The sequence below is a fragment of the Neomonachus schauinslandi genome, chromosome 14 (assembly GCF_002201575.2).
Source record: "Neomonachus schauinslandi chromosome 14, ASM220157v2, whole genome shotgun sequence".
Lineage (NCBI taxonomy): Eukaryota > Metazoa > Chordata > Mammalia > Carnivora > Phocidae > Neomonachus > Neomonachus schauinslandi.
Genome location: NC_058416.1, coordinates 27501980 through 27527074, shown reverse-complemented (window position 1 = coordinate 27527074; position 25095 = coordinate 27501980). Strand labels below are relative to the sequence as shown.

Here is a 25095-nt window from a genome sequence, read left to right as displayed (position 1 = left end):
GACAGCTGGATGATGGCATCTTGAACCCAGGTGTTGGGACAGGCTCTTGATAGGGCAGGAGCAGCCCCTTTCCAACTAACAGGAGAAAAGGAGGGGTGGGGGTGGAGATCGGCGGTTCTCAAGCTTGAATTTGCATAAGAATCACCTGAGGACCTATTAACACAGGGCTGAGCCCACTCCAACAGTTTCTGCTCAGTAGGGTCTGGAATTGGTCTGAGAATCTGCATCTCTAACATATTCCCAGGGGATACTGATGCTACAAATCCTGGGACTTCATTTTGAGAACGACTGGTAATAAAGAGATGACGTCTTTATTTTCTGCAGGAGATTGTAAGTGAGGTCATGTGCTAAAAACGAAATGGGGGGTAATGGTGAAATCGAAGGTGTAAGGAGAGTAAAAACTTCTTTTTTTTTTAAAAGATTTATTTATTCATTTGAGAAAACGAGAATGAGAGAGAGTACATGAGAGGGGGGAGGGTCAGAGGGAGAAGCAGGCTCCTCGCTGAGCAGGGAGCCCGATGCGGGACTCGATCCAGGGACTCTAGGATCATGACCTGAGCCGAAGGCAGTCACTCAACCAACTGAGCCACCCAGGCGCCTGAGAGTAAAAACTTCTAAAGCCTGCTCGCCTCCTGCCTGCATTTTCCTTATCCGATAGCAGGTTCAGGTGAGGCTCTGGAAAGATAATTACTTAATCACCCATTACCTGATTCAGCTATGGCGTGTTTGGACTAACCAAACATGAGAGGAAGGCCTGGAGCAGAGTCGGACACAATGGTCAAGACTGGGACGCGGCAGAAAGATGAGGTCTGGGGGAAAACCTTCCAGTTCCTTCCCTCCTCCACTGAAATTTCTGATTTCTAATTTGCCCTCAAGCAATTCGATGAGACTTGGGGTCCTATGGTAAGGGGGTGGTACGTTTCTCCCCAAGTAGACTCTCCAGGTTCTGGGAGGAAAACTCATCCCCTCCCAAGCAGCTGCCGGTTCCAGTACCTCGCAGGCCTTGATGTGCTCACTCTGCCAGTCTTCGCGGATCTTGTCCAGGGTGCTGATGTGCATCATGTACGTCTTGTCTGCAATGCGGGGGAGGGGCCTGGCTTCAGAAACCAGACAGGACAGGGGCCTGCAGACCCACCGCCCAGCTTGCCTCGATGGAGTAGCGCTGAGCTCTCAAGGCCCCACGGAGTTCTGAACACTGGAAGGCCACATCCATCTCTCACTCTCGTAATATCTTTGTGAATTAAGCACTTTCCTTTTAGACATTAAACCAAGCAAGTAGCAAGAAATGGCTCAAGGGAGGAGAGAGAAGGCTGGCAGGAACCTCAGCCAGGGCTCTCTTTGGCTAATTCGGCCTCAATAGCTTCCTTCCCATTTTCAGGAAAATGATCCAGGGAGAGGTGCGGGGAAGAGAACTATTGAGTTACTTTGGTTTTGGATTTAGAGACTTCTTTTTTTTTTGGATTTAGAGATTTCTTAAGTGGCCACGGTCATGAGAGGCTTGTCTTCTGCAGGGTATTCTGGGATTAGAGGGCTTTGCAAACACCTGGTTTGGATCTCAGATTTCAGCCATGACAAGGTCTCACAACTTGCCTGTTGCCTTCATAACAGGAAAGGGTTAGCAGGGCTGAAATGGCCTTTTAAGAGTGATGTTCCCAATAAACAGAGTGAGCGCCTGAATACAAAGCAGCTGCACATGACCCCCCCCCACCTCCACCATTCAATCACAAGTAAGCCCCAAGACCTAAGGAGGGGAGGGGTGTTGGGACAGAAACTGCAGTCCCATCTGCTTCCTCTCACTTTCCCGGGTCCTGATTTGTCCTCTCTCCCTCTTTCTCTCCCTGCTTCCCTCCAGATATCTCAGTAATCCCACTGCCTGTCCATACATGATTGTGTGGTCTACAAAACTACCTTTCTGAACAGATTCCGCAGAATGTCAGCCCCACAAAACCCTCCCCCATCCCCAGGAGCAGCCCCTCACCCGAGTCTTCTACTGTGGTCTTCAAAGTTGCCAGTTTCACAAAAAGCTGTGAGAACAAAGGAGAGAGGAGAAATGCTGGGCCAGGCTTCCACAGGCCAACCAGACTTACAATGACTGCGAAGAGAACGGTGTAGCCCATGTCTTACCTGTGTTTCTCTCAGCAAATCATTCAACCGGCCCCCTAATCTTATCACCATTGGGCAACAGCCACGGAGCATCTTGCCCTCTGTTTTCCTAAAGACATACCCCTGCCCTCTGGTTGCTGACAATCTTCTATCCAGATTACGTAAAACTGATAATATACCCAAGCAGGAGGTAGCCTGGCTACAAAGGATACTTGAGTTTTGAAGAAAGGTGAAAAAAACCAAGCCCCCCCCCCAACTTCTTATCACTCTACTCCCTTCCGCCTGGCCACATTTCTCCAGCTCTTCCAGAACCCCAAAACTGTGACAAGGGATTTTCTTGGTCAGAGGATCCTAGTAGCCCAGAGGAAGATATGGTCAGGGACTTAGGTTGCAGCTCCATTTTTAATTAAGATTATTAACTGGCTTGAGTCTCAAATACATAAATCTCAGATTTTTCAGGCCGCCGGCTCTCCAAGGTACCTTTTCTTGTTGCTTCGGGTTTACCAGGTTGGCACTCCGGTGGACAGCCTGCTCTGCTTCGTCTTTGTCTTGGCATTTCTGCTTATAGATCTTCTTTGCCTTTGTTGTTAGAAGCCAAAAGAGGACCAAAACAGGTGAGCAGAATGGAACCCTGCAAAGCAGCCACACCAGCCCACTAAGCCCAGCAAAGCACAGGGCACTCGGATTAGCTTTGTGATCACCACTCCATGGTGGGCACTCTGAGGGCAAACACTCTTTCTGATCTCTTTTTGAAAGGTCTCTCTAGCCCTTTTCCAAACTATGCATGTGGTGGCAACCTGATCGAGGAAGTAATCCCTCCTATTTGGCAAGCACAAAGTACATGAGCTTTAAAAACTGACAGAAACAAAAGATGGAATTTGAAATAGGCAAAATCAAGATAGGTATGTAACCGTAAGATGTGCAATCCAGCATTTTCATAACATAAGCCTCAGAACTTAGATGCAATCACTTGGCCATGGTAATTATAATTATGCTTCAATATCCCAATGTGCCCACCATAGCAAGTGACAGTGGGGAGGGCATCAATCCCAGTGACTCTGGCACTTAGGCATAGCCATGTTCCTTTTTGATTTAAAGAACTGTTTTTAGGCTGTGGTCTAATCTGGGCCATCATTGCTACTATGAGTGTGAAAACAGTTCTCAAACTATAGCTAGTGAATCAGAGCATTTTCTGTTTCAACTATTGAAGCAAAGTCTTAACTTTTTGAACAAATAAAGCTGCGAATCAGCTAATAAAAAAAAATGTTGATCCCCGAAAACTGCTTGACTAAGAACGAAGACTCCTTTGCAGAGATGGTTTGTGCTCATCAAATATTTCACATGCATTCTTGCATTTCTCGGCATCTTCTGCAATTCATTTGGGGTTAATCTTTCAGTAAACAGCCATATAATTCTCTACACATGCTACACACACATAGAAATGTCATAATTTTTCATAATTACAAGCACATGAGATATTCATGCAACAATATTCTTTTGTAACAATATGTGAGACATTTCTCTATGTCAAGCATGAGCCCTGTAGCTGAACACTTTAATGGTTGTAAATACACACACTCATGCCATAATTTCAACTATCTCTCTATTTGTGGACATTTATCTTCTTTCCCATTCTTTTATAACATAAAAATACGCTGATTTTATTTTGGGTAGTATGAATTTATCTATACAGGTCAAATTCCCAGAAGTTTAGTTGTTTGGTAAAAGAATATGTATATGTCCAACTTCCTTGACCACACCAACTGAAACTCCCCCTAGCAGTATATGGAGTAAATTTCCTCACTCTCACCAATACCAAGCCTAGACAATATGCCTGACCTTTTCTAATACTAGAGGGAGAGGGACAAATACGCTTAAAATAAATGAAAAAATAGATGGTCTTGGTAAAGAAATAGAAAAGCTCAGCAAAGGCAGAGAAGATAAAAAGAAGAACCAAATGGTGGGGCATCTGGGTGGCTCAGTCGGTTAAGCGTCTGACTTCAGCTCAGGTCATGATCTTGGGTCCTGATGTGCATTGGGCTCTATGCTCAGCAGAGAGTCTGCTTGTCCCTCTCCCTCTGCCCCTCCTCCCGCTTGTGCTCTCTCTCAAATAAATACATAAAATTGTTCAAAAAATAAAAAAAGAAGAACCGAATGGAAATTTTAGAACTAAAAAAACACACTAATGGAAATAAAAAACTCAGTGGATGGGCTTAAGAATGGAAGAGACAAAAGAAAGAGTCTCTTTCTTCTGAGAGGAGGATAGAACAATGAAATTACCTAATCTGAATAACAGAAAAATAGGCTGGAAAAAATGCGGTGCCTTTGGCACCGTAAGAAAAGATCTAACACTCATGTACTTGCAACCCAAGGAGAGGAAGGTGGGCTGAGAAAGCAACTGGAGAAATGAATAGCTGAAAACTTCTGAAACTTGGCAAAAGATGTAAACCTATGGATTCAAGAAGTTGATCAAACCCCAAACAAAATAAGCCCAAGGAAATCCATGTTAAAAACACATAGGTGAACTTCTGAAAACTACAAAAAAATTAAAAAATATATGACACCTTACCTATAAGGGAAAACCAATTTGAATTACAGCAGCTTTCTTACCAGAAACTACAGAAGCCACAAGAAAGTGGCACATTTTCAAATACTGATAGAAAAGAACTGTCAACACACAATTCTATATCCAGTGAAAATAGCCTTTAACACTGAAAGGAGAATTAAGACATTCTCAGATGAAGAAAAACTCAGAGTATTTGTCGCTAACACACCGTTCTGTAGAATGGCTAAAGGAAGTTCTCCGGGGGTGCCTGGCTGGCTCAGTTGGTAGAGCACGTGATGCTTGATCTCAGGGTCGTGAGTTCAAGCCCCACATTGGGCATGAAGCCTACTTAAAAAAGAAGTTCTCTAAGCAAAAGGAAACTATAAAAGAAGAAACCTTGGAACATCAAGAGGAAAAAAGGAGGGCGCCTGGGTGGCTCAGTTGGTTAAGCGACTGCCTTCGGCTCAGGTCATGATCCTGGAGTCCCGGGATCGAGTCCCGCATCGGGCTCCCTGCTCGGCGGGGAGTCTGCTTCTCCCTCTGACCCTCCCCCCTCTCATGTGCTTGCTCTCTCTCATTCTCTCTCTCTCAAATAAATAAATAAAATCTTAAAAAAAAAAAAAGAGGAAAAAAGGACACAGTCAGCAAAAAATGAGTAAATACAATAGTCTTCCTTTCTCTTGAGTTTTCTAAATCATTTTTGACAGTCAAAGCAAAAGTTATAACACTGATATGGCTCTTCATGTAGGTAGAAGAGAGAGTTAAGAAACTTGTATTTCACGAAGGCTTTCTCTTCAATTGTGAGAACGCTTACCCCAGACTGCTCAAAAAATAAAAGTGCTGGGAACCATTATTTCTTGTCCAACACTATTTCTGCAAATTACACTAACATCACTTCCTATTTATCAGTGGCTTTTGAGGTGCTATGCATCACGGGAAAGAATGATGCAGAACAGACCACACATGCCATCAACATTGGTGACATATTCTTTTGTAACTGGGTTACCAGATAGCATGTCACAGTCAGAGAATATCATGATGATGCCTCTGTACAGAAAAGGAGTCACAGATGTTTCAAAACCAGAGTTCACTGTCCCAAATGAACAGACTCATAAACGCTAGAGTGAGGGTGCTAGCAATCTGTCTTAGCTCTGTCTTGTTAAGTGTTTTTTTAAATAAATAATTTAAGGAAGGTTTTTACAGGTTTCAGATCTTGAAACAGGAAGGAGTCACTCAGTAAAATAGGTAAGAAATCAAGACTCAAAGTAGTCACAGAGAAAAAGCTCAAATCCAACAAGATAAATGGCATCATGGAGTATAGATGCTTTTGTGTCTTGGCCTGAAATATTTAAATTGATCTTTCCAGGTTACCAGAAAGGCACTATCATTTTGTTTCCTCTATCTAGTTTCATCCTCAGTCTTACCAAGGCCTTAAAAAGAAGGAAAGTCAAACTTCTAAAGGTTGTTTTCCCAAACCACTGCACTAATTAATATTACTGAAACGTTATTGTCAGGAATATGCTCATACACAGCACTGGATTTCAGAAAATGTCCCCATGACAAAAAGAAGGCAATAAAGTGAAACTCAGGGGTGCCTGGGTGGCCCAGTCAGTTAGGCATCGACTCTTGGTTTTGGCTCAGGTCATGATCTCAGGGTTCTGGGATCAAGCCCTGCGTCCTTGGGCTCCGTGCTCAGCAGGGAGTCTGCTGCTCCCTCTCCCTCTGCCCCTCCTCTCACTTGTGCATGCTCTCTCTTTCAAATAAATAAATAAAATCTTTTAAAAATAAATACATAAATAAAAAATAAAGTGAGACTCACATCCATGGTTTTCTTGAACTGTAAGCTCTTTTGTTTATGGGCAGCATCCATTAAAATCTCTGTCTGTGAAGAGAGGACAGCACTATTAATAAAAAACAAATTACTGTTAATGTCAGTTTACCTTGAGGACTAAATGTTCAACGTGGACTACCTCACTTAGTCCTCACACACCCGGAAGGTAGATGTACTATTTATTACCCACATTGCACAAAAGAGGAAACTGTAGCAGAGAGGCTGAACAACCTGCCCAAGGTTTTATGGCTGGTTAATGGTGAGGCCCGCCTTTGAACTTGGGCAGCCACCATGGAGAATCATTGATCCTTGGAGCTGTCTCTTCAGTAAACCTGGAATCAAGGAACTTAGGTTTCAAAAAGGATTTTAAAACTCTTGCTAAGGCACCATTCATATTTTAAAAGGGGTCTTTACACTTCTCTGAAGAAGACATACAAATGGCTAACAGACACAGGAAAAAATGTTCATCATCATTAGCCATCAGGGAAATTCAAATCAAAACCACATTGAGATACCACCTTACACCAGTTAGAATGGCAAAAATGGACAGGGAAAGAAACAACAAATGCTGGAGAGGTTGTGGAGAAAGGGAAACCCTCTTACACTGTTGGTGGGAATGTAAGTTGGTACACCCACTTTGGAAAACAGTGTGGAGGTGCCTCAAAAATTTAAAAATAGAGCTACCCTATGACCCAGGAATTGCACTACTGGGTATTTACCCCAAAGACAACGAGGTAGTGAAAAGAAGGGCCATATGCACCCCAATGTTCATAGCAGCAATGTCTGCAATAGCCAAACTGTGGAAAGAGCCGAGATACCCTTCAACAGATGAATGGATAAAGAAGATGTGGTCCATATATACAATGGAATATTACTCAGCCATCAGAAAGGGTGAATACCCAACTTTTACATCAACATGGATGGGACTGGAGGAGATTATGCTAAGTGAAATAAGTCAAGCAGAGAAAGTCAATTATCACATGGTTTCACTTATTTGTGGAACATAAGGAATAGCATGGAGGACATTAGGAGAAGGAAGGGAAAAATGAGGGGGGTGGGGAATTGAAGGGAGAGATGAGAGACTACGGACTCTGAGAAACAAACAGGGTTTTAGAGGGGAGGGGGGAGGGGTTAGCCGGGTGATGGGTATTAAGGAGGGCACGTACTGCATGGAGCACTGGGTGTTATACGAAAACAATGGATCGTGGATCACCACATCAAAAACTAATGATGTATTGTACAGTGACTAACATAACATAATAAAATTTAAAAAAATAAATAAATAAAAGGGGTCTTTAGTCTATAAACCTATGTCAGCATCCTTCAATGGCACACCCTTAATCAGCAAGGAGCCCAGGCAGTGTGAAGAGAAGAAATGTTTGTAGGACAGCTAAAAGAAGATGTTCTCTTTACCCCATCTAATCCCAGAAAGGTAAAGTACTCTGTTAAGTTCAATTGGAAGCAATTTCTTTGTTGTGGCTGTGATGTAAACACTTTCATTACTCAAAATAATGGAGCAAATAATAAAAATGTATGTCTCAGACATAATAGTAGTGCCCATTTATCAGGTATTATTATGTGCTAAGCAGTTTTCATGCATCACGACTGTGAGTACTCTTATCTCCATTTTCTTGACAGTAAACCGAGGTGGATTTATTTAGCCAAGCAAGTAGTGGAGTTGGGATTTGGGCACAGCCTGACTCCTGTGCCCTTATTCCTAATCAGTACCCTAACCTACCATTGTCCCTTATGATAGCTCTATAAACCAAACAGGTGTATAAAAGACCAAGAGATGCAATCATTCAAAATGAGCTATGGCATTACTCTGGTATAAAATGATACAATGCAAAATAATATTGAAGATGATATTCAAATGTGGTTTCTCTTTCTTCTGGAAAAATAAATTTTTGTCTGTTACCAACACAAACATGGTTGGATGGATTTTCAAGATATCTGGATGGAATGTTTGGCATGGTCTCACTTCAAATATACATTTTGTGTAATACATGAAATTCCCCGGGGGTGGGAGGGGCGGCAAGGGGCCTTCAGAGAACAGAGCAGTCATCTTCTAGCCTAGCAGAAATCAAGGGACCAAGAGGTGGCCATGCATCTGCTAATAGTGAAGACGCTGAAGGCACAGAGTACAGACATGAGCCCCACATGCAAAGACTCATGGGAAGGTCCTTGCCATCGCAGACAGGAAGCTGTGTCGTTCACATGAGTGCCTATATACCTCTGCCAGGAGGAGGAGCTGGGTTTATTTGTTAATGGTTTCTAATTTTCCCAAGCTCCCTGGAACAGATCAGTTAGCAATGTTGGTCTATTCCATGGTCCTTTCCAGTTCAAATATACACATTGCCATTCTTCCAGTTTGGGAGCTGCTACTATTTTATAGTTTATGGCCCCAGCCAGGCCTCCTTATGTCCAACTTGCACATAACACCTGCTTCAAGCACCTCTCAGGTGGCTACAAAGTCCTATTAATTAGCCAGACTTTTTCCCTTCCTCTTCCTGTCTGCCTTCGAGGATGCCTGGCATTTGTATTCGGACAGAACCCTAGAGAGGCAGTCTGGCTCTCACCTGACAGGTGTGATCCCCGGGGCCCAAGAGGTGATATTGCTCAAGGCCATTCAGTGACACCAAGTCCAGCTCTTTGATTAAAGCTTCCTCATGTCTGTATTCACTTACAGAGTGACCTAGTCATGGCAAGTCTTCTAAGGCGAAACCCAATGGAAATCGAATTGTTGTATTATTGATAACACAAAGTAGTGCAAAAACTATCACCTCTGCTCTAAGGTGGGGAAAAGCAGGAGGGCAGGGGTAAGAAAGAAGATATATATAAATGACCCAAATGACCCTGTGGTAAATTACTGAAATAGCTGCTCAGTGGTCTGTGTGTCCGTCTGTCCACATTCAGACTGTATTCAGAAAGCTGGTCACTCTGTATAACCCAGGAGGTTCCTTTCTTCAGAGATTGCTCCCTACACAGGCAGACCAACATTCTGCCATGATCATCCCAATCTAAGCTGAGAGCATAGAACAGAATGTGGGCACCAGAGGAAAGCCCCCGACCATGTGCTGTCCCTTCAAGGACAAGCTTCAAGGTCTTCCCCCAGGAGGCCTCCCCAGCCTCACTGGTGACATCAGGTGTCCCCACTGCTTGTTCAGGTGGCATCTTCACCTTCCCTACTAGTTAAGGCTCATCATGCTTTATCATGATGACTATGTCACCTCAGTCTCTGGCCATGCTCTACACTCGCTGAGGGAAGGATGACCATGTCTGTATTGTTCACCACCCGCAGAAATCTAGTTGTCTAAGCGAGTACACCATTAACTTCTGATCAGCCATTCTACCCGCACCTCCCCTTCCCCAAGTTACTAGAAGAAACCAATTGATGGCTTTCCTTGATAAATGGAAATGGCTTAATTTCCAAAAAGTGGAAGACCAACACATGCAGGGTTGGGCCAGTGAAAATGGGAAGTTAACACTGACACATTTTCTCCCAAAGTTTGATTTTAAAAAAATGTATTTAAAAACAGAAGTGGCACAACCCAGAGTTCACCGCGACACAAGTAACTGCAAATTTATTAATAAACTTTGGACTTCTCCAAGAAAGCTCAGAAGGCACTCTCCTGCTGCAGAGAGCACACAGGATATAGGGAACTGGGATGACAGCAGTGGATCGAACCCTGGCTCCTCTATTACTTAACAGAATTCGGAACACATTCTTCAAGCTACGAGAATCTGGTCTTTGTAACTTGGTTAGGAGGGGAAGTTTCAGAAGCCTTGCAAAATTAACAGAACTCTCCCTGAAATGACCAAAGCTACCGAAGGCACTTGGAAACATGATGAAATGACCCTCTGCTCCTCTTCCTGGAAATCATATATGCATCGACTCTGATCATCTAAGGCATTTTGCCTCTGAAAAATGGTTATTCCTCTAGGTAGGTGGGCAGGGCTGGCAATGTCAGCAAAAAACAGTGTGACTGGGGCGCCTGAGTGGCTCAGTCGTTAAGCGTCTGCCTTTGGCTCAGGTCATGATCCCAGGGTCCTGGGATCGAGCCCCGCATCGGGCTCCCCGCTCTGCGAGAAGCCTGCTTCTCCCTCTCCCACTCCCTCTGCTTGTGTTCCTGCTCTCGCTATCTCTGTCTCTGTCAAATAAATAAATAAAATCTTTAAAAAAACAAAACGAAACAGTGTGACTATCCAATGGGTGGGTGTAAGATGCATATTATTTCTGTTCTGAAAAGTATTTGAGGCCAGATGCACCTCCCAAACCTGATACCTGAAGCGGGAGTGTGTATGAAACCACTCGATATGGCATTCCTTACATGTTAGTGTCCGCCCTTTCTTCCCCACAAGAGGCACAGCTCTAAGAGCAGCTCGGGAAATGACAACAGATGAAGGCAGTCAGGCTTTTAAGATGCTGCACCCACTCCAAATGCCAAGTGGTCACCAAAGAAGCTGGAATTAGACTCTGACTTAGAACCATAGGCAAAGTTGTTGAGATTGATGTACAGATAGAATGAGCCTTAACAGCTGGACATTTTACTGGATACACACACTATTGACAATGACCTCCAGATGGTCAGGAGCCAGGATGAGGATGGATTTCCAAAAAGTCCATGCAGAGCTGTCTGGGGAGATCCGGCTGGAAATCTTTGGATGCCAAATAGGAAAGAGCTTGTCCCCCGCCCCCCATAAGAAGCTGAGGTTCCAACTTTATAGACCAGATATAAAAAAGAAATTGTAGAAGGGCCCTACTTGGCTGCCAGGCCAACCTGGATATATAAGTCATTTAGGAACAAAATAGAAGAGAGTCAGAATAGTGGCTGGTCTAGTCTAAGGAACAGTTTACTACCATAAATCTGGATTTCTTTTCTTGATCCTTATAACTTCTCAAATGTTTGGCAGTTTTATTAACTCTTGCTTACTCCCATCTCCTTCCATGTAGTCAGACAAGAGTAAATCCCATCAATGGAAAAGAGCTTATGTACACCTGCTTTGAAGACAAAAAGGACTTGGATTTCCCAGGGCCTCAGTTTCCCTATTTGTAAAATAAGGTGTTTGAACTTCATGGTCTCTGGGAGAATGTGAGTCTTTTCCACATCTTACCATTCCCCTACTGCTTTGTCCAGGAGGAGGAGTGTGATCTGGGAGCCCTCTAGGTTAAATGCCTTCAGACTCTACTGAAGACAGAGGGCTCCCCCTTGTCAGTCACAGTCTGAATAGTGGGAGCAGATATGAAAAGAAGAGGAAGGCAGGCCAGACCCCTGAATCCTGCAAGAATTCAAAGAGAACTGACTGGGTGCAAATGGGCACAGAGACATAACCATCTAGATGGGGTCTCCATGTGGTTTCCCAATAAATAATCTCATAGGTTGGTTAAAAGAAGAGCATAGCTGCATGAAGGCAGGAATGAGCCAAGGAGTTTGATGAACAAACAAGCCTGGAGTTTTGTGCCATAGGAAAACCAATGTCTTCACACATACACAAATCCTACCCTTTTCTGTTGTAGCTTTTGCTTTTCCCTGAATTCTTCCATCTTCCTGGCCTCTTCTCTTAGAGTCTGGGCAAGCTGAATGTGACATTGGGCCACACTGTCTACCTCTGCAAGAAGAATTTAAAAAAACAAGACAAAACAAAAAACAATAAGCAGGATCTACATATGTCTGAATTCAAATATACAAAACCACACATAACATATTCACAAAATCCTGGAGCTAATGGTAAAATTATCCTACTTCACTAGGTTACCAACATTTATTGAGTCCTTGCATGTGCCCAGCATTGCCCTGGCCACCAAGACCAAAGCTAGCAAACCTTTAGCTTAGCCTCTTACCATTGGCTGTCACTCACCTAGTGAGTACCCAGGGCTGAATTGAAAAACAGCCAAGGCCCCAGCTCATGGAGCTTATGTGCTAGAAGACATCACGAAACCCACTACAATTTCAAATTCAATACTTATTTCTCATTAGATGACTCTAACAGTCTTTCCATCTCTAACATGAGCCTGAGCATTTGTAAGAAAGGTCACACGTGAAAATTTTGGCTATCAATAGTTATTTCTAGATAGAATGATGACTGGTGATTTCTTCCCCTAATTTTCTAAGATCTTTGCAAGGAGCATGGCTTATCTTTATAACAACCAAAAAAATTCCTATTTTACTTGTTCTAAGAAAACAAATTGAAGCATGACATTAAAGCTAGAAAGACTGACAGATCTGACCTAAGAAAAAATTTTAAACTTGTGTGTGTCAAAACAACCTTGAACAAGGTTCAAAGATACATGACAAATTGGAAAAATATTAGCAATTTATATAACAAAGAGGAAATAGCTATATTAAAAGAGCTTTCACAAATCAAAATAAAAATATAAATATTCCGGGGCGCCTGGGTGGCTCAGTTGGTTAAGTGACTGCCTTCGGCTCAGGTCATGATCTTGGAGTCCCGGGATCGAGACCCACATCAGGCTCCCTGCTCAGCAGGGAGTCTGCTTCTCCCTCTCCCGCTCCCCCCTCTTGTGCTCGCTCTCTCTCAAAATAAAAATAAATAAAATCTTTAAAAATAATAATAATAATATTCCAGTATAAAAATTGGTTAAAGAACATGACATTTTTTAAAGATTGGCTAAATGGCCAATAAATATTTGGAAATGTATTCAGCCTTAAAGCTAATGGAAAAAGTGTAAAACTTGAAACCCCAGTAATCTATAATTTTTTGCTTTTCAGTTGGGGAAATTTTTTAAAATGTGAAAATTCTTCGTATCGGTAAGCATGGGGAAAAACAGCACTTTGGGTGGAAGGAAAAATCAGTACAACCTTTCTGGAAGAAGTTTGGCATTTTGTAGGATCAAAACTTTCTTTCCTTTTTTTATAATGATTTCAGTTTTAAGTAATCTCTACACCTAATGTGGGGCTTCAGCTCACAACCCTGCAAGATCAAGTCACATGCTCCACTGAGCTAGCCAGGTGCCCCTCAAAATTTTCAAATGTGAAAAAATGAGGCAGATCTATATGAACTGAAATGGGAAGATGCTTAGATAATATTGTTGAGAAACAGACTGTAGAGAGCTAGGTATAGTATGATCTCATTTATACAAAAACTCATGTCTCTGTGTGTGTGTGTCTGCAATTTAAGAAAGAGAAAGAGAATTATAAATGCATAGAAAAAGGTCTAGAGAGATATATACCAAACCGCTAGCATGATTAAAACATTGATAATTTCATTTTAAAATTGATTTTAAAACATAGGCTCTGCCCCCACCCCATAGAGTCTGAACCCCTCCCACAGTTATCATCCTACTCACTTACATGAATAGATACATTTGCATATAAGTTTAATTGCATAAAAACATCTGGAGTCATATTCACCAATAACTGCTTATCACTAGGAAGTGAAAGTTCAAATGTTTACCATCTTCTTGCTAGTTGTCTAACTAGTTAGTTGTTTGAATTTTTAAGAAAAATATATATATGTTTATATTTTTTTAATAAGAGGGAAATAAAATTATTTTGGGGGAAAAAAGAAAATAAGTCAAGTATGAACAAGTATACAGGTTTAGGAGACCCGGCCTAGGCTGAAGCTCCCTTGGGCCACATGCTTAGCCTAGCAGGGTGTCTAAGAAACATGAAACATAAAAAATATTTCCACCTTGAGAAATGTAGTCATTGGTGGTTAAAGAGGGAAGACACCTTCTATGGAAAAGTTAAGATGAATACCTATTTAGCTAACATTAACAAACATCTAGAACCAGTCAACTAGCTGTAGAAACACTTTAAGCACATATCATATCTATGATGCCATGTTAAAATCCTTAGCTTGGAAGCACCCCATACTATGAAGAACAGAAAGCCTTAAAGGCACTTTCTGGGTAACAGGCCTGGGGACTATTAGAACTGAAGTGGGGGGTGCCTGGCTGGTGAGCTGGTAGAGCATGTGACTCTTGATCTCAGGGTCGTGAGTTCAAACCCCATGTTGGGTGTAGAGAGGAAAGGGAAAGGAAAGGAAAGGAAAGGAAAGGAAAGGAAAGGGGAAGGAAAGGAAAGGAAAGGAAAGGAAAGGAAAGGAAAGGGGAAGGAAAGGAAAGGAAAGGAAAGGGGAAGGAAAGGAAAGGAAAGGGGAAGGAAAGGAAAGGAAAGGGAAGGGAAAGGAAAGGAAAGGAAAGGAAAGGGAAGGAAAGGAAAGGAAAGGAAAGGAAAGGAAAGGGAAGGAAAGGAAAGGAAAGGAAAGGGGAGGGAAGGAAAAGAAAGGAAAGGAAAGGGAAGGAAAGGAAAGGAAAGGAAAAAGAAAAGAAAGAAAGAAAGAACGAACTGGACAGGACCCTTTGAAGACCAGAGTGCCAGGGTCTTGCCCTGGATTTCAAGTGTGAGAACTGCAGCTCTAAGTGAGTCAAATGCACACCATGATGAGAGGGTGTGCAGGATGGGTTCTCCTCCTCATTTCAACTCTGCAGAGTTCCTTTTCATCTTGGGAGCTGCTCTAATTTTTTTCTCACTGAATATGAGATTGCTGTTCACATTAAAACCCACTGCTGGTGACAGACAGACCCAGCACCCACCGGGGCCGGCAAACACAGTTTAGAGAATCACTTACGCTGCTTGAAGACTTCCAGGGCCCGCTTCAGGGTGCTAAAAAACAAGCACATGTATAGTTTCAGTTCTGGAAATTGGCTGTGCAATCTTATAATGCCACGGCATGCTTCTCTCTGCCCGCATCTCATGGCCTGTCAGCTCAACTTTGCCCGTGAGCTTGGGAAGACCACAAAGAATCAAGACTTTTGCCATTCACTTTCCTCTTTCTTACTCTCTCAATCTCAGGCACAAGCATTATACATTCTCCACTGTCCACCCGGGTACAGCAAGATGCCAAAATTCCTTATGCTTCATTTCCCCCAATGGTATTACAGGAGTTATGGTCCCTTTCTCATAAGAATACCGGTCCTTCGGTAAGATATGATAATGAGAAATATGAATACAAGCCAATAAAGGAAGGGTTCAAACTCTGGCTCCTGATCGCCCCCTGTTTCATGCACTCGTCAATCATTTGTGCTTATGGAACATAAACTATGAGCCAGGTGTTGTGGCAGATGTTAATGATTCAATGGTATAAGACAGACACAGTCCCAGACCTCACACTCCAATGGGGGAGACAGACATTAAACACATTGTATTAGTGTTCTATTGCTGAATAACAAATTACCACAAAATTAGCAGCCTAAAACAACACACATTTATTACCTCACGGTTTCAGTGGAGAAAGACCCTGACTCATTTTTCACACCTTCTCTTGATCTCCCCCATCCTCTTCCGGCCCATGGCTCCTCCTTCCTTGGAGACCCCCTTGCCTATGGTTTGAATTCTCCCCATCCTATACTTCTTTAAGTAAACCTCCTTCTGGGGTCACTTGGCCCTGGGAATGTTCTTGCTCAGGCTGCCTTCACAGAAGCAGATCTCACTGGGCTCATTCCAGCCACTCAGGTAGGAATGGAACTCTGTGAATTCATGGTCCCCCAGCCACAACAGCAAAAGATCATGGATCATTTCCTATATGTATATATGTGTGTGGCAAGTTTTGCTATTTTGCAAAGTAAAAACCCTCGTCTTTTCCAGCTGGCCACTTCTAGCTCTCACTTTTCCTGCTCTGTTCATTTATCCCAAAAGAAAGGATTCTTCTTTCTCCATGCCTTTTCTCACACAAACATTTCCAATTATTACAAGGATATCAAGTAGAAAAACGTAACTGCACATTCTCCATTCACCTTACCCATCTTATGATACAATCTTTCAAGGAACACAATGTACTAGAAAGTGTCCCTATCAAACAAGTATGCCAGTGGTCCAGAAGGACAAATGAGCATCACTGAAGCACAGACTTACTACTGGAATTAGTAAGAAAGGCAGAGGGTTATGGCAGCAGGTACAACCGGAAGTCCTTCTCCATGGCGAGCTGTGGACTTGAAATCTAGCCTTACCCACAAATTGTTCAGGGTCTAAAATTTTTCCCCACCCTAAGCCACTGGCTGAAGGGCCACTAAAAAGGCAGTCCAAATCTCTCTTTTGTTTGTCATTAGGTTTCTTGTCTCCCATCATCACTTAATTGCTATTTCCCTTGTTCAGGACATGATGACAATCCGGAGAGAGAATCGGAACGTTGAGGGTAGTGGCCTAGCAATGTCCATCTCCTCTTCTCCCTAGTGTTCTTCACTGTGGGAAGAGAAAATATTCTACCACCCTTTTAAATAAGCGCTTTGGCCTTAAACCCTAATGCGGCCCATTAGAGACCTGAGTCTCTCAATGTGGTCCAGGAGATGAAAAGTTCTAACTAGTCCACAGAGAAGCGAGTCTTGCACTCTTATCGAGGGCCCCTTCCTAAAGATCATCCTAGAGGTGACAGAAACAGAAGTCACCCAAATGACCTTTCTTTTTTTTTTTTAAGATTTTATTTATTTATTTGACAGAGAGATAGAGAGAGAGCACAAGTAGGCAGAGCGGCAGGCAGAGGGAGAGGGAGAAGCAGGCCCCTTGCTGAGCAGGGAGCCCGACTCAGGACTCGATCCCAGGACCCTGGGATCATGACCTGAGCTGAAGGCAGACGCCTAACAGACTGAGCCACCTGGGCGCCCCCCCAAATGACCTTTCATATCGACCTTGGAGACACCGTTGCCACGAATCATTTCCCGTTGCATCTTTCACTCTGAGGTACACTCTAAGAAGGAACACTGACTGGCTTTTGTCACAGAACACAGAGAACGATGCTAGAGGCTCTCTATGAATCTACTAAGTTATAGGTCAGATGTCTAAGAATATAATAAATATCATTTTGGATCAGGGCACCTGGGTGGCTCAGTTAGTTAAGTGTCTGACTCCTGGTTTGGGCTCAGATCCTGATCTTAGGGTCCTGGGATCAAGCCCCACACCAGGCTCCACACTCACCTGGGAGTCTGCCTGAGATTCTCTCTCTCCTTCTCTCTCTGCCTCTCCCCCACCATGCTTGCACTCTCACTCTCTCTCTCAAATAAATAAATAAATCTTTAAAATATATATATCATTTTGGGTCAGACTCATTCTGCTAAATATCAGAGAGCTCAATAAATATCAATACAGTAGCCTGTATGACCGCCCATGAAGCCACCAGCCCTGTAGATGAGAGAGTGTTCCTAAAGCCATATCTGTATTCAGTGAGTGACGGAAGAATAAATAAGTACAGAAACCTCACATCACTGGTGAGAACTATAAAATGGTGCAAAGACAATCTCTCAGAGTTGTCACAAACAGCGTGCATGCATGTGTGCATGTGCCTAAGCCCTTCTATTAAATGTCTAGTATAAAATTACATATAGTATAATCTTCCTGATGAAAAAGTATACATAGAAAAAGACTTCAAAGAAAATCTAGAAAGTTTTACTAATGGGTTGTGGCTTCATAGTTCATTGGAGCCTTCTTTCTATTTTTCTGTATTTTTCATAACTGGAAATAAGGGGGAGAAAACAATTATAAACTGTTTTCACCCAATACACGTCACCCCACTGGCCAGCTCTGTCTGCTGAAGCAATGGGGGCTCCTGGCAGTACTGGTCCACCAGGAACCTGGAACGAAGCGTGGCACCTACTTGATCTCCGACTGTCCACATGGCTTCTTCCTGGAGAGGTTGAGAAGGTCTTTGCCATATTTCTCTTCAATTGATGCCCTAAGGGGAACAGAAGAGAGAGCTCTGAGTCCTTCTTGGTGCTGACTCTTAGTTAAAACACATGGCACTCGCCTTGAGGGCAAAACTGCACCTCTGACGGGAGAAGCTCAGATATAACACCATTCTCTAAAATGCAGAAGTCCCTCTACTCAACAGGAAGAACTGCGAGAAGACCAGTGGTCTTCACCTCTAAGTCGCCAGCCTGGACATCACGGGAAAACCAGACATGGCCCCCTGACCAGCACAGGCTAGGGCATTACAGACTAACTATTCAAAACTATGACCCAAGGATTTATATACCAAAAATTGATTTTTGTTTATATTTATATACATATACTTAAGTGGCGTAGGAGATACTTCCACCAAATGCCGCACTCCTAAGGCCCACCTTTCTTCCCATGTTCTCGAGGGGTATCCTTTTAGCCATTCTATAGAGTTCCTCATTCACAGTCAATTCAAAGATGCAGCTAAACTGTAGCAACGAGAGGGACAGAATATAAACTCTGCAGCTGGCAGGTCTCACAAGAACAAAAGATCGTTACTTGGTGTAGTATGGTCTGTCTAATGTGCCAAATATCCCCATTCTCCCATCAGTTACAGTGTCCCAGGTACTGCAGCAGGAACACTGCAGTGCGTTCCGGGACCTGAGTTTCCTAGGTTTGAAACCAGATCTATCCTTTCTTAGCTGTCTGACCTTAGGCAAGTTACATAACCTCTCTGAGCCTCAGTTTCTTCAACTGTAAAATAAGGATGATAAAACTTACCACACAGGGTTATTAGGAGAATGAACAAGATAATGTATGCAAAATATATGGTAGCTTATATATGTATCTGGCAAGCCTTCAATAACTGGCAGCTATTAATATAATCTCACTTAATTGCCTCTAGCTACTCGCTGCAGGATGATGATCCTCATTTTTATATTCCTCGTTTCCTGCTCATATCAGGAGCTTGGTTTGTAGGCTGGCCCCATCCGGGGTTCTAGGGGTGAGAGAGTCCATGGGCTTGAGCACCAGGGACAAAATAGGTTCATTTCAGGGGCACCTGTGTGGCTCAGTTGGTTAAGTGGCTGCCTTCGGCTCAGGTCATGATCCCAGGGTGCTGGGATCGAGCCCTGCATCGGGCTCCCTGCTCAGTGGGGAGCCTGCTTCTCCCTTTCCCTCTGCTGACCGCTCTGCCTACTTGTGCTCTCTCTCTCTCTGTGTCAAATAAATAAAATCTTTAAAAAAAAAAATAGGTTCATTTCATTGTTAACCAGTGGAAGACCTCAAACTGGGATGTTCTGTAGAACCCTGCTTTTAGGGGCGCCTGGGTGGCTCAGGAGTTAAGCGTCTGCCTTCAGCTCAGGTCATGATCCCAGGGTCCTGGGATCAAGCCCCACGTCGGGCTCCCTGCTCAGCAGGAAGCCTGCTTCTCCCTCTCCCACTCCCCTGCTTATGCGCTCTCCCCCTCTTTCTCTCTCTCTCTCTCATGTGTGTGCTCTCTTTCTCAAATAAAGAAATAAAATCCTAAAAAAAAAAAAAAAAGATTCTTTCTCTTTCTCTTGGCTCCCCCAACTTGTGTGCTCTCTCAGTCTCTTTAAAAAAAAAAAAAAAAAAACCCTAAATAAAATTGAATAAAATAATAGGGCAGTGATGTTTGTTAAACTTTTGTTTTATGCATGTGTGTGCTGGGTGGCAGTGTAAATTTTTTTTATTTCCTTTTTCTTTAAAAAACTTTATTTTTTAATTTTTATTTTATTTCTTACTGAGGGTTACATTTAAAAAAAATGTGGACACCAATGATTTCCATCCCCATCCCCATTGTGTCAGGGGTCTCTTGGATGGTCCTGCCTGGGCAGCAGAAGCTTCAGTCAGTAGACAATGGCTCCTCATAGATGTATGGCAAGGCTAGTTCACTCCCAGGAGAAAATGTATAAAAGCCCTACCTGGAGGAGGAACACAAAAAGCGAGGGATGTTCTGCAATCTGTGTATCTTGCAGTTGTGAAACGCCTGTTTGCCGGCTACCTTGTCAGAGCTCTGCTGAAGAAAGGAGGAAGCCCACCTCCGGTGCCCATTAGGAGAAAGGAAAGGTGTAACTTGGTGTCACCACTGCCAACCAGCTTGGGTAGAAGAGGGAGGCTGGTCCCTCAAAGGAGGAGGTGCAGTGACCAGTTCCCTGGAGCCTGAGAGTGGACACACCTCTCCCCACCCACCCCTCCTGATATGCACCGTGTGTCAGGGCTCCAGTTCCCTGGGGACTTTCAAAGAGTTTAGGGAGAGAGGCCTCATTATCCAGGGTGGACAACCATAGAAATGTGATGTTGGGGCGCCTGGGTGGCTCAGTCGTTAAGCGTCTGCCTTCGGCTCAGGTCATGATCCCAGGGTCCTGGGATCGAGCCCCACATCGGGCTCCCTGCTCGGCGGGAAGCCTGCTTCTTCCTCTCCCACTCCCCCTGCTTGTGTTCCCTCTCTCGCTGTGTCTCTCTCTGCCAAATAAATAAATAAAATCTTAAAAAAAAAAAAAAAGAAGTGTGATGTTACCCAATGTTCTCTCGAGAAGAAAATAAAAACACTTGATGGAAAAACACGTTGATGTCTGGATCTCCAAGTTATAAACCTTTTACTTACTGTGTTACAAATAGAATCTGTTCAGGGGCGCCTGGGTGGCTCAGTTGGTTAAGCGACTGCCTTCGGCTCAGGTCATGATCCTGGAGTCCCGGGATCGAGTCCCGCATCGGGCTCCCTGCTCGGCAGGGAGTCTGCTTCTCCCTCTGACCCTCCTCCCTCTCATGCTCTCTGTCTCTCATTCTCTCTCTCTCAAATAAATAAATAAAATCTTTAAAAAAAAAAAAAAAAAAAAACAAATAGAATCTGTTCATTAGTTTGGGTCCTGGCAACAACCCTGATCTTTGGCCAAAGATCCCTCTACAGTGTTCCTTCATCCGGAATCACTGGGAAATTGAGTATTCTGGTGGGATAAGATTTTCCACAAAACTAACTTACCCCATTAAGTATGGAATTAAAAAAAAAAATCCTATCTATTAAAAAAAGAAAAGGAAAGGAAAAATCCTCTAAACTGGCATGGACTGCCCTGAACACCCCCTGCCCTCTGGAATGCTGTGACCCACCCCCCTCTTTCTCACTGCTCTGTGGCCATGGCCACCCCACCCCACCCCACCCGGGTCTCTGAATCAGGTAAGTCATGCTCATCTCCACCTGCAAGCTTGCTGTCCTCCCACAGACACCTAGCTACTCCTCCATCTATCAAATCCACACCACCCTCCGAGGGCCCCTCAAAGGTCCTGTCTGCCCCTCTTTATACCGGTCTTTCACAATCTCCCTCTCCCATGAGGTTTTTAGTGCTATGCGTATCACCTCACTGGATTTTATGATAATTTGTTTGCTGTTTCATTCATAAATCTCATCTGTCACAATGATTTCTAAGAACTTCAGGACAGAAGTATCATTTACTTCTTGGGTATCATCCCATAACCTAGAGCAGAGGACCTGTGAACCCCTGAAGACAAACAGAAAGCAGTAAATGGTTCCTTTGAGTGGGAGTGCTTTGTCTCCCCCTCCGTCTTCAAGGAAGAACAGCGTGTACCTCTCTTTCAAAAAGTCTTCAAACTCTTTGCAGTTCTTGCGGCCGTTGTTCAGGTGCTGGATGATGCAGTCGTAGCCTGTGGTGCTGAGGATGTCTGAGCTCTGGTGAGAAATGACATTGTGTCAGAGCGGGGACAGGGGGGACGGCAGCCCCAGGCCTGCAGAGTGCACAGGGCAGAGCACAGGGGGGAAGCCAGCAGTGGGAAGTTTCTGAAGCACTTCACCTCCAAGACATGTGACCAAAGAGAACAAACTAGAAGAAGTTAAGTGTGTATGCAGCCTTGGCAGAATTGTCAAAGTTATGAAACTAAAGGGCCACGAATCAGGAAGTAATGGGACAGAGAGAACACATGGATGAGGGAGCTGGCCGGGTTCTGTCCCTCCCTGGGCCCCCACCCAGAACCAGAACCAGGGCTACACAGTTTTCCCTTTGTCCTTAAACTTGTCACAGAGCTTGACACGGATGTCTCTTCCCACAACCAATAAGCCTGGTCTGCAGGGGGAGAGTTGAGGGTATCCCTACAAAAGGGCAAGCAGCTCTGAGCCAGGAGCCAGGCCCCAGGAGCGGAGAGGGGGCCCGCTTCCCACCGGGAAACATGAAGGGGACCCAGCATGACCCACCACATGGTCACTGGCTGGCTCCAGTTCGGGTGGGAGGGGAGATAGGAATGTGTTTTTTCATTTTAAATTAGCAATCTATACTATTTTATTCTACTGTGAGCTCTGAGGTTGGAGGAAGCTATCTAAGTCCCCAAAGCAGGGCGCCTGGGTGGCTCAGTTTGTTAAGCAACTGCCTTTGGCCCAGGTCATGATCCTGGAGTCCCTGGATCGAGTCCCTGGATCGAGTCCCGCATCGGGCTCCCTGCTCGGCAGGGAGTCTGCTTCTCCCTCTGACCCTCCCCCCTCTCATGTGCTCTCTCTCTCACTCTCTCTCTCAAATAAATAAATAAAATCTTTAAAAAAAAAAAAAAAAGTCCCCAAAGCAGTATCCCCAGAGACAGTATATTTTTAAAATCAACATCCCTCAGCCCCTTAAACCAACCAGTCAGGGGCTAAAGAATATCCCCTAAAGTGTCCCCTAATGAGGCTGGTTCCCTGGCTTCTACGTCCAAATGCATACAATAGGTTGCCAGATTCAGACTCCAGTCCCTTAGGGAGGTTAGTTAGGCTGCCCTGGGGTATGCCCTGGGGAGCTCTGAACTCACCCACCCCAGCCCAGTCCAGGTGATCACCCCTTCCCAGCCCCCAGTCAGCTGAGGGGGGTACCACTCTGCCCTTGGTGGTGACTGGGGGACTCCTGAAGACACCTCTCTACTTAGCCCCGGGCACCAGAGAAGCAGAATTTCTCTCTTCCATTTGCTGCCACTCACACAGCCTGGCCTAGCAGACAGGGTCTCAGGGAGATCCAGCAGGACCAAGGCTTGAGGTTGATTTAACGTGGCATTCAGAAACCTAACTGGCCATAACTCACACTGCATTTTTATTTTTTTTATTTTTTTATTTTTATTTTTTATTTTTAAAGATTTTATTTATTTAGGGCGCCTGGGTGGCTCAGTTGGTTAAGCGACTGCCTTCGGCTCAGGTCACGATCCTGGAATCCCAGGATCGAGTCCCACATCGGGCTCCCAGCTCAGCAGGGAGTCTGCCTCTCCCTCTGACCCTCCCCCTTCTCATGTGCTCTCTCTCTCTCTCAAATAAATAAATAAAATCTTTAAAAAAAAAAAAAAAAAGATTTTATTTATTTACTTGAGAGAGAGAGAATGAGAGAGAGTGAGCACATGAGGGGGGGAGGGTCAGAGGGAGAAGCAGACTCCCCGCCGAGCAGGGAGCCCAATGCGGGACTCGATCCAGGGACTCCAGGATCATGACCTGAGCTGAAGGCAGTCGCTTAACCAACTGAGTCACCCAGGCGCCCTCACACTGCATTTTTAAAGATGGATTATTATCGGAATAGTCAATTCTACACATATAATTACATCTAAGTAAGAAATGCCTTTAATTCTATGAATTCTGGCTGTTGTTTCAGCATAGATTTAGGCCTCGGGAAGCCTAAGGAAACAACCTCCACCAAAGCTTCATTCCTCTCCCCACCCCTCCATACACACTTCTGTCTCAGCCAGGTAGGCTTCTTACAGTCACCTGCAATGTAGTGCTCAGCAGCAACTCTAAGACAATGTCTGCATTATCCCCTCCTGAATCCAAATCCAGCCCCTCAACCCCCAAGTTTTCTGGAAGCCTCCTCTGAGTAGCCCCGATGCCCCCTCCCCTGGGCTCTCAGAGCGCCCTGCCTCTGAATTTGCTGTTCGGTATCTACCACATGAGGAACCTTGCTGTCCCAACCCTTCACAAGTTCCTGCAGCTTCTTCCTAGTCTGGGGCCACTCCTACACACACACACACACACACAACCAACCAAACCATCTAGCTTCATATGATGCACACCAAAGGTCTGCAGTAAAAATCTGTAGGATGAAAATGCCTCTTGTGTTCCAGCCAGATGCATCCAAGGAGAAGGATGAAAACAGACTCTGGAGTGAATGAGTGAATGCATGGATACACAGGGCCACAGTCAATGCTGGTCTGTAGACAGAAGTGCTTTGCCCTTCCCAGAAAAAGCACTTGGGTTCTCTGTCTTATGATATTCATTTGAAAAAGGTACTTTCCTTTTTCTTAATGAAAGGTGCAGACACTCTTTGGGCTGGGCAGGAAGGATTGGAGATAGACCGGGGTTTCATGGAAACACACCAGATCACTAGGACTCCTGGCTGTCAGCCTTAAAAAAACAGAACTGCTGCTTCAGAGCAGAGACTGGGATACAGAGGCGACCAAGAAAGGAAACCCCCAAGGGTTTGGAGGCCAAGTACGACAGAAGACTGCATGAGCACCGAGATGGCATCACAAATCTGCCATCAGAACTGATAACCCCATAACCCCAATATCCCCAGCTGGGTAAACGGAGCCCTCTACACAATATCCCTGACTTCCCTCCCCCAGCTTTTCCCACACTGGTCTCTTCCCTGACCTCCAAATGAACAGTTTATGTTTCTACCCCAGGACTTTTACACATGCTCCTCCCCCGCCCCCGCCCCCGCCCCCAGTGGGAATGCCATTTCCTCCTCTTCACTTAAGTCTCACCTCTGCTTCAGAGCCAGTTCAAATCCCATTTCCTCTCTGGAGTCTTCCTCAAGTAATCCCTCTACAGTCGTCTCTTCCTCTTCTGACTACCCAGAGTGTTTAATGCCCATTCCTCTGTTTGGCTCTTATTCTGTATTATTTTATGTCTTTAGTTAACATCTTTTAAAAAATTAGTTAACTTCGTCAAGATTTCTGGATTACACCCAACT

General features: G+C 44.3%; 1 protein-coding gene across 1 annotated transcript in view; it reads right to left on the bottom strand.

Annotated features, from left to right (window-relative positions):
* PSTPIP2 (proline-serine-threonine phosphatase interacting protein 2) overlaps positions 1–25095 on the bottom strand; it is a 46789-nt gene that overhangs the window by 12988 nt on the left and 8706 nt on the right. Inside the window, exons 2-9 of the mRNA XM_021686207.2 lie at positions 21754–21854; positions 18090–18167; positions 15075–15109; positions 11983–12089; positions 6468–6530; positions 2584–2682; positions 1979–2024; positions 994–1073 (exon numbers count right to left, since the gene is read on the bottom strand). Of these exons, the coding sequence (XP_021541882.1) occupies positions 994–1073; positions 1979–2024; positions 2584–2682; positions 6468–6530; positions 11983–12089; positions 15075–15109; positions 18090–18167; positions 21754–21854 (609 nt within the window). The remainder of the gene's footprint in view (positions 1–993; positions 1074–1978; positions 2025–2583; positions 2683–6467; positions 6531–11982; positions 12090–15074; positions 15110–18089; positions 18168–21753; positions 21855–25095) is intronic.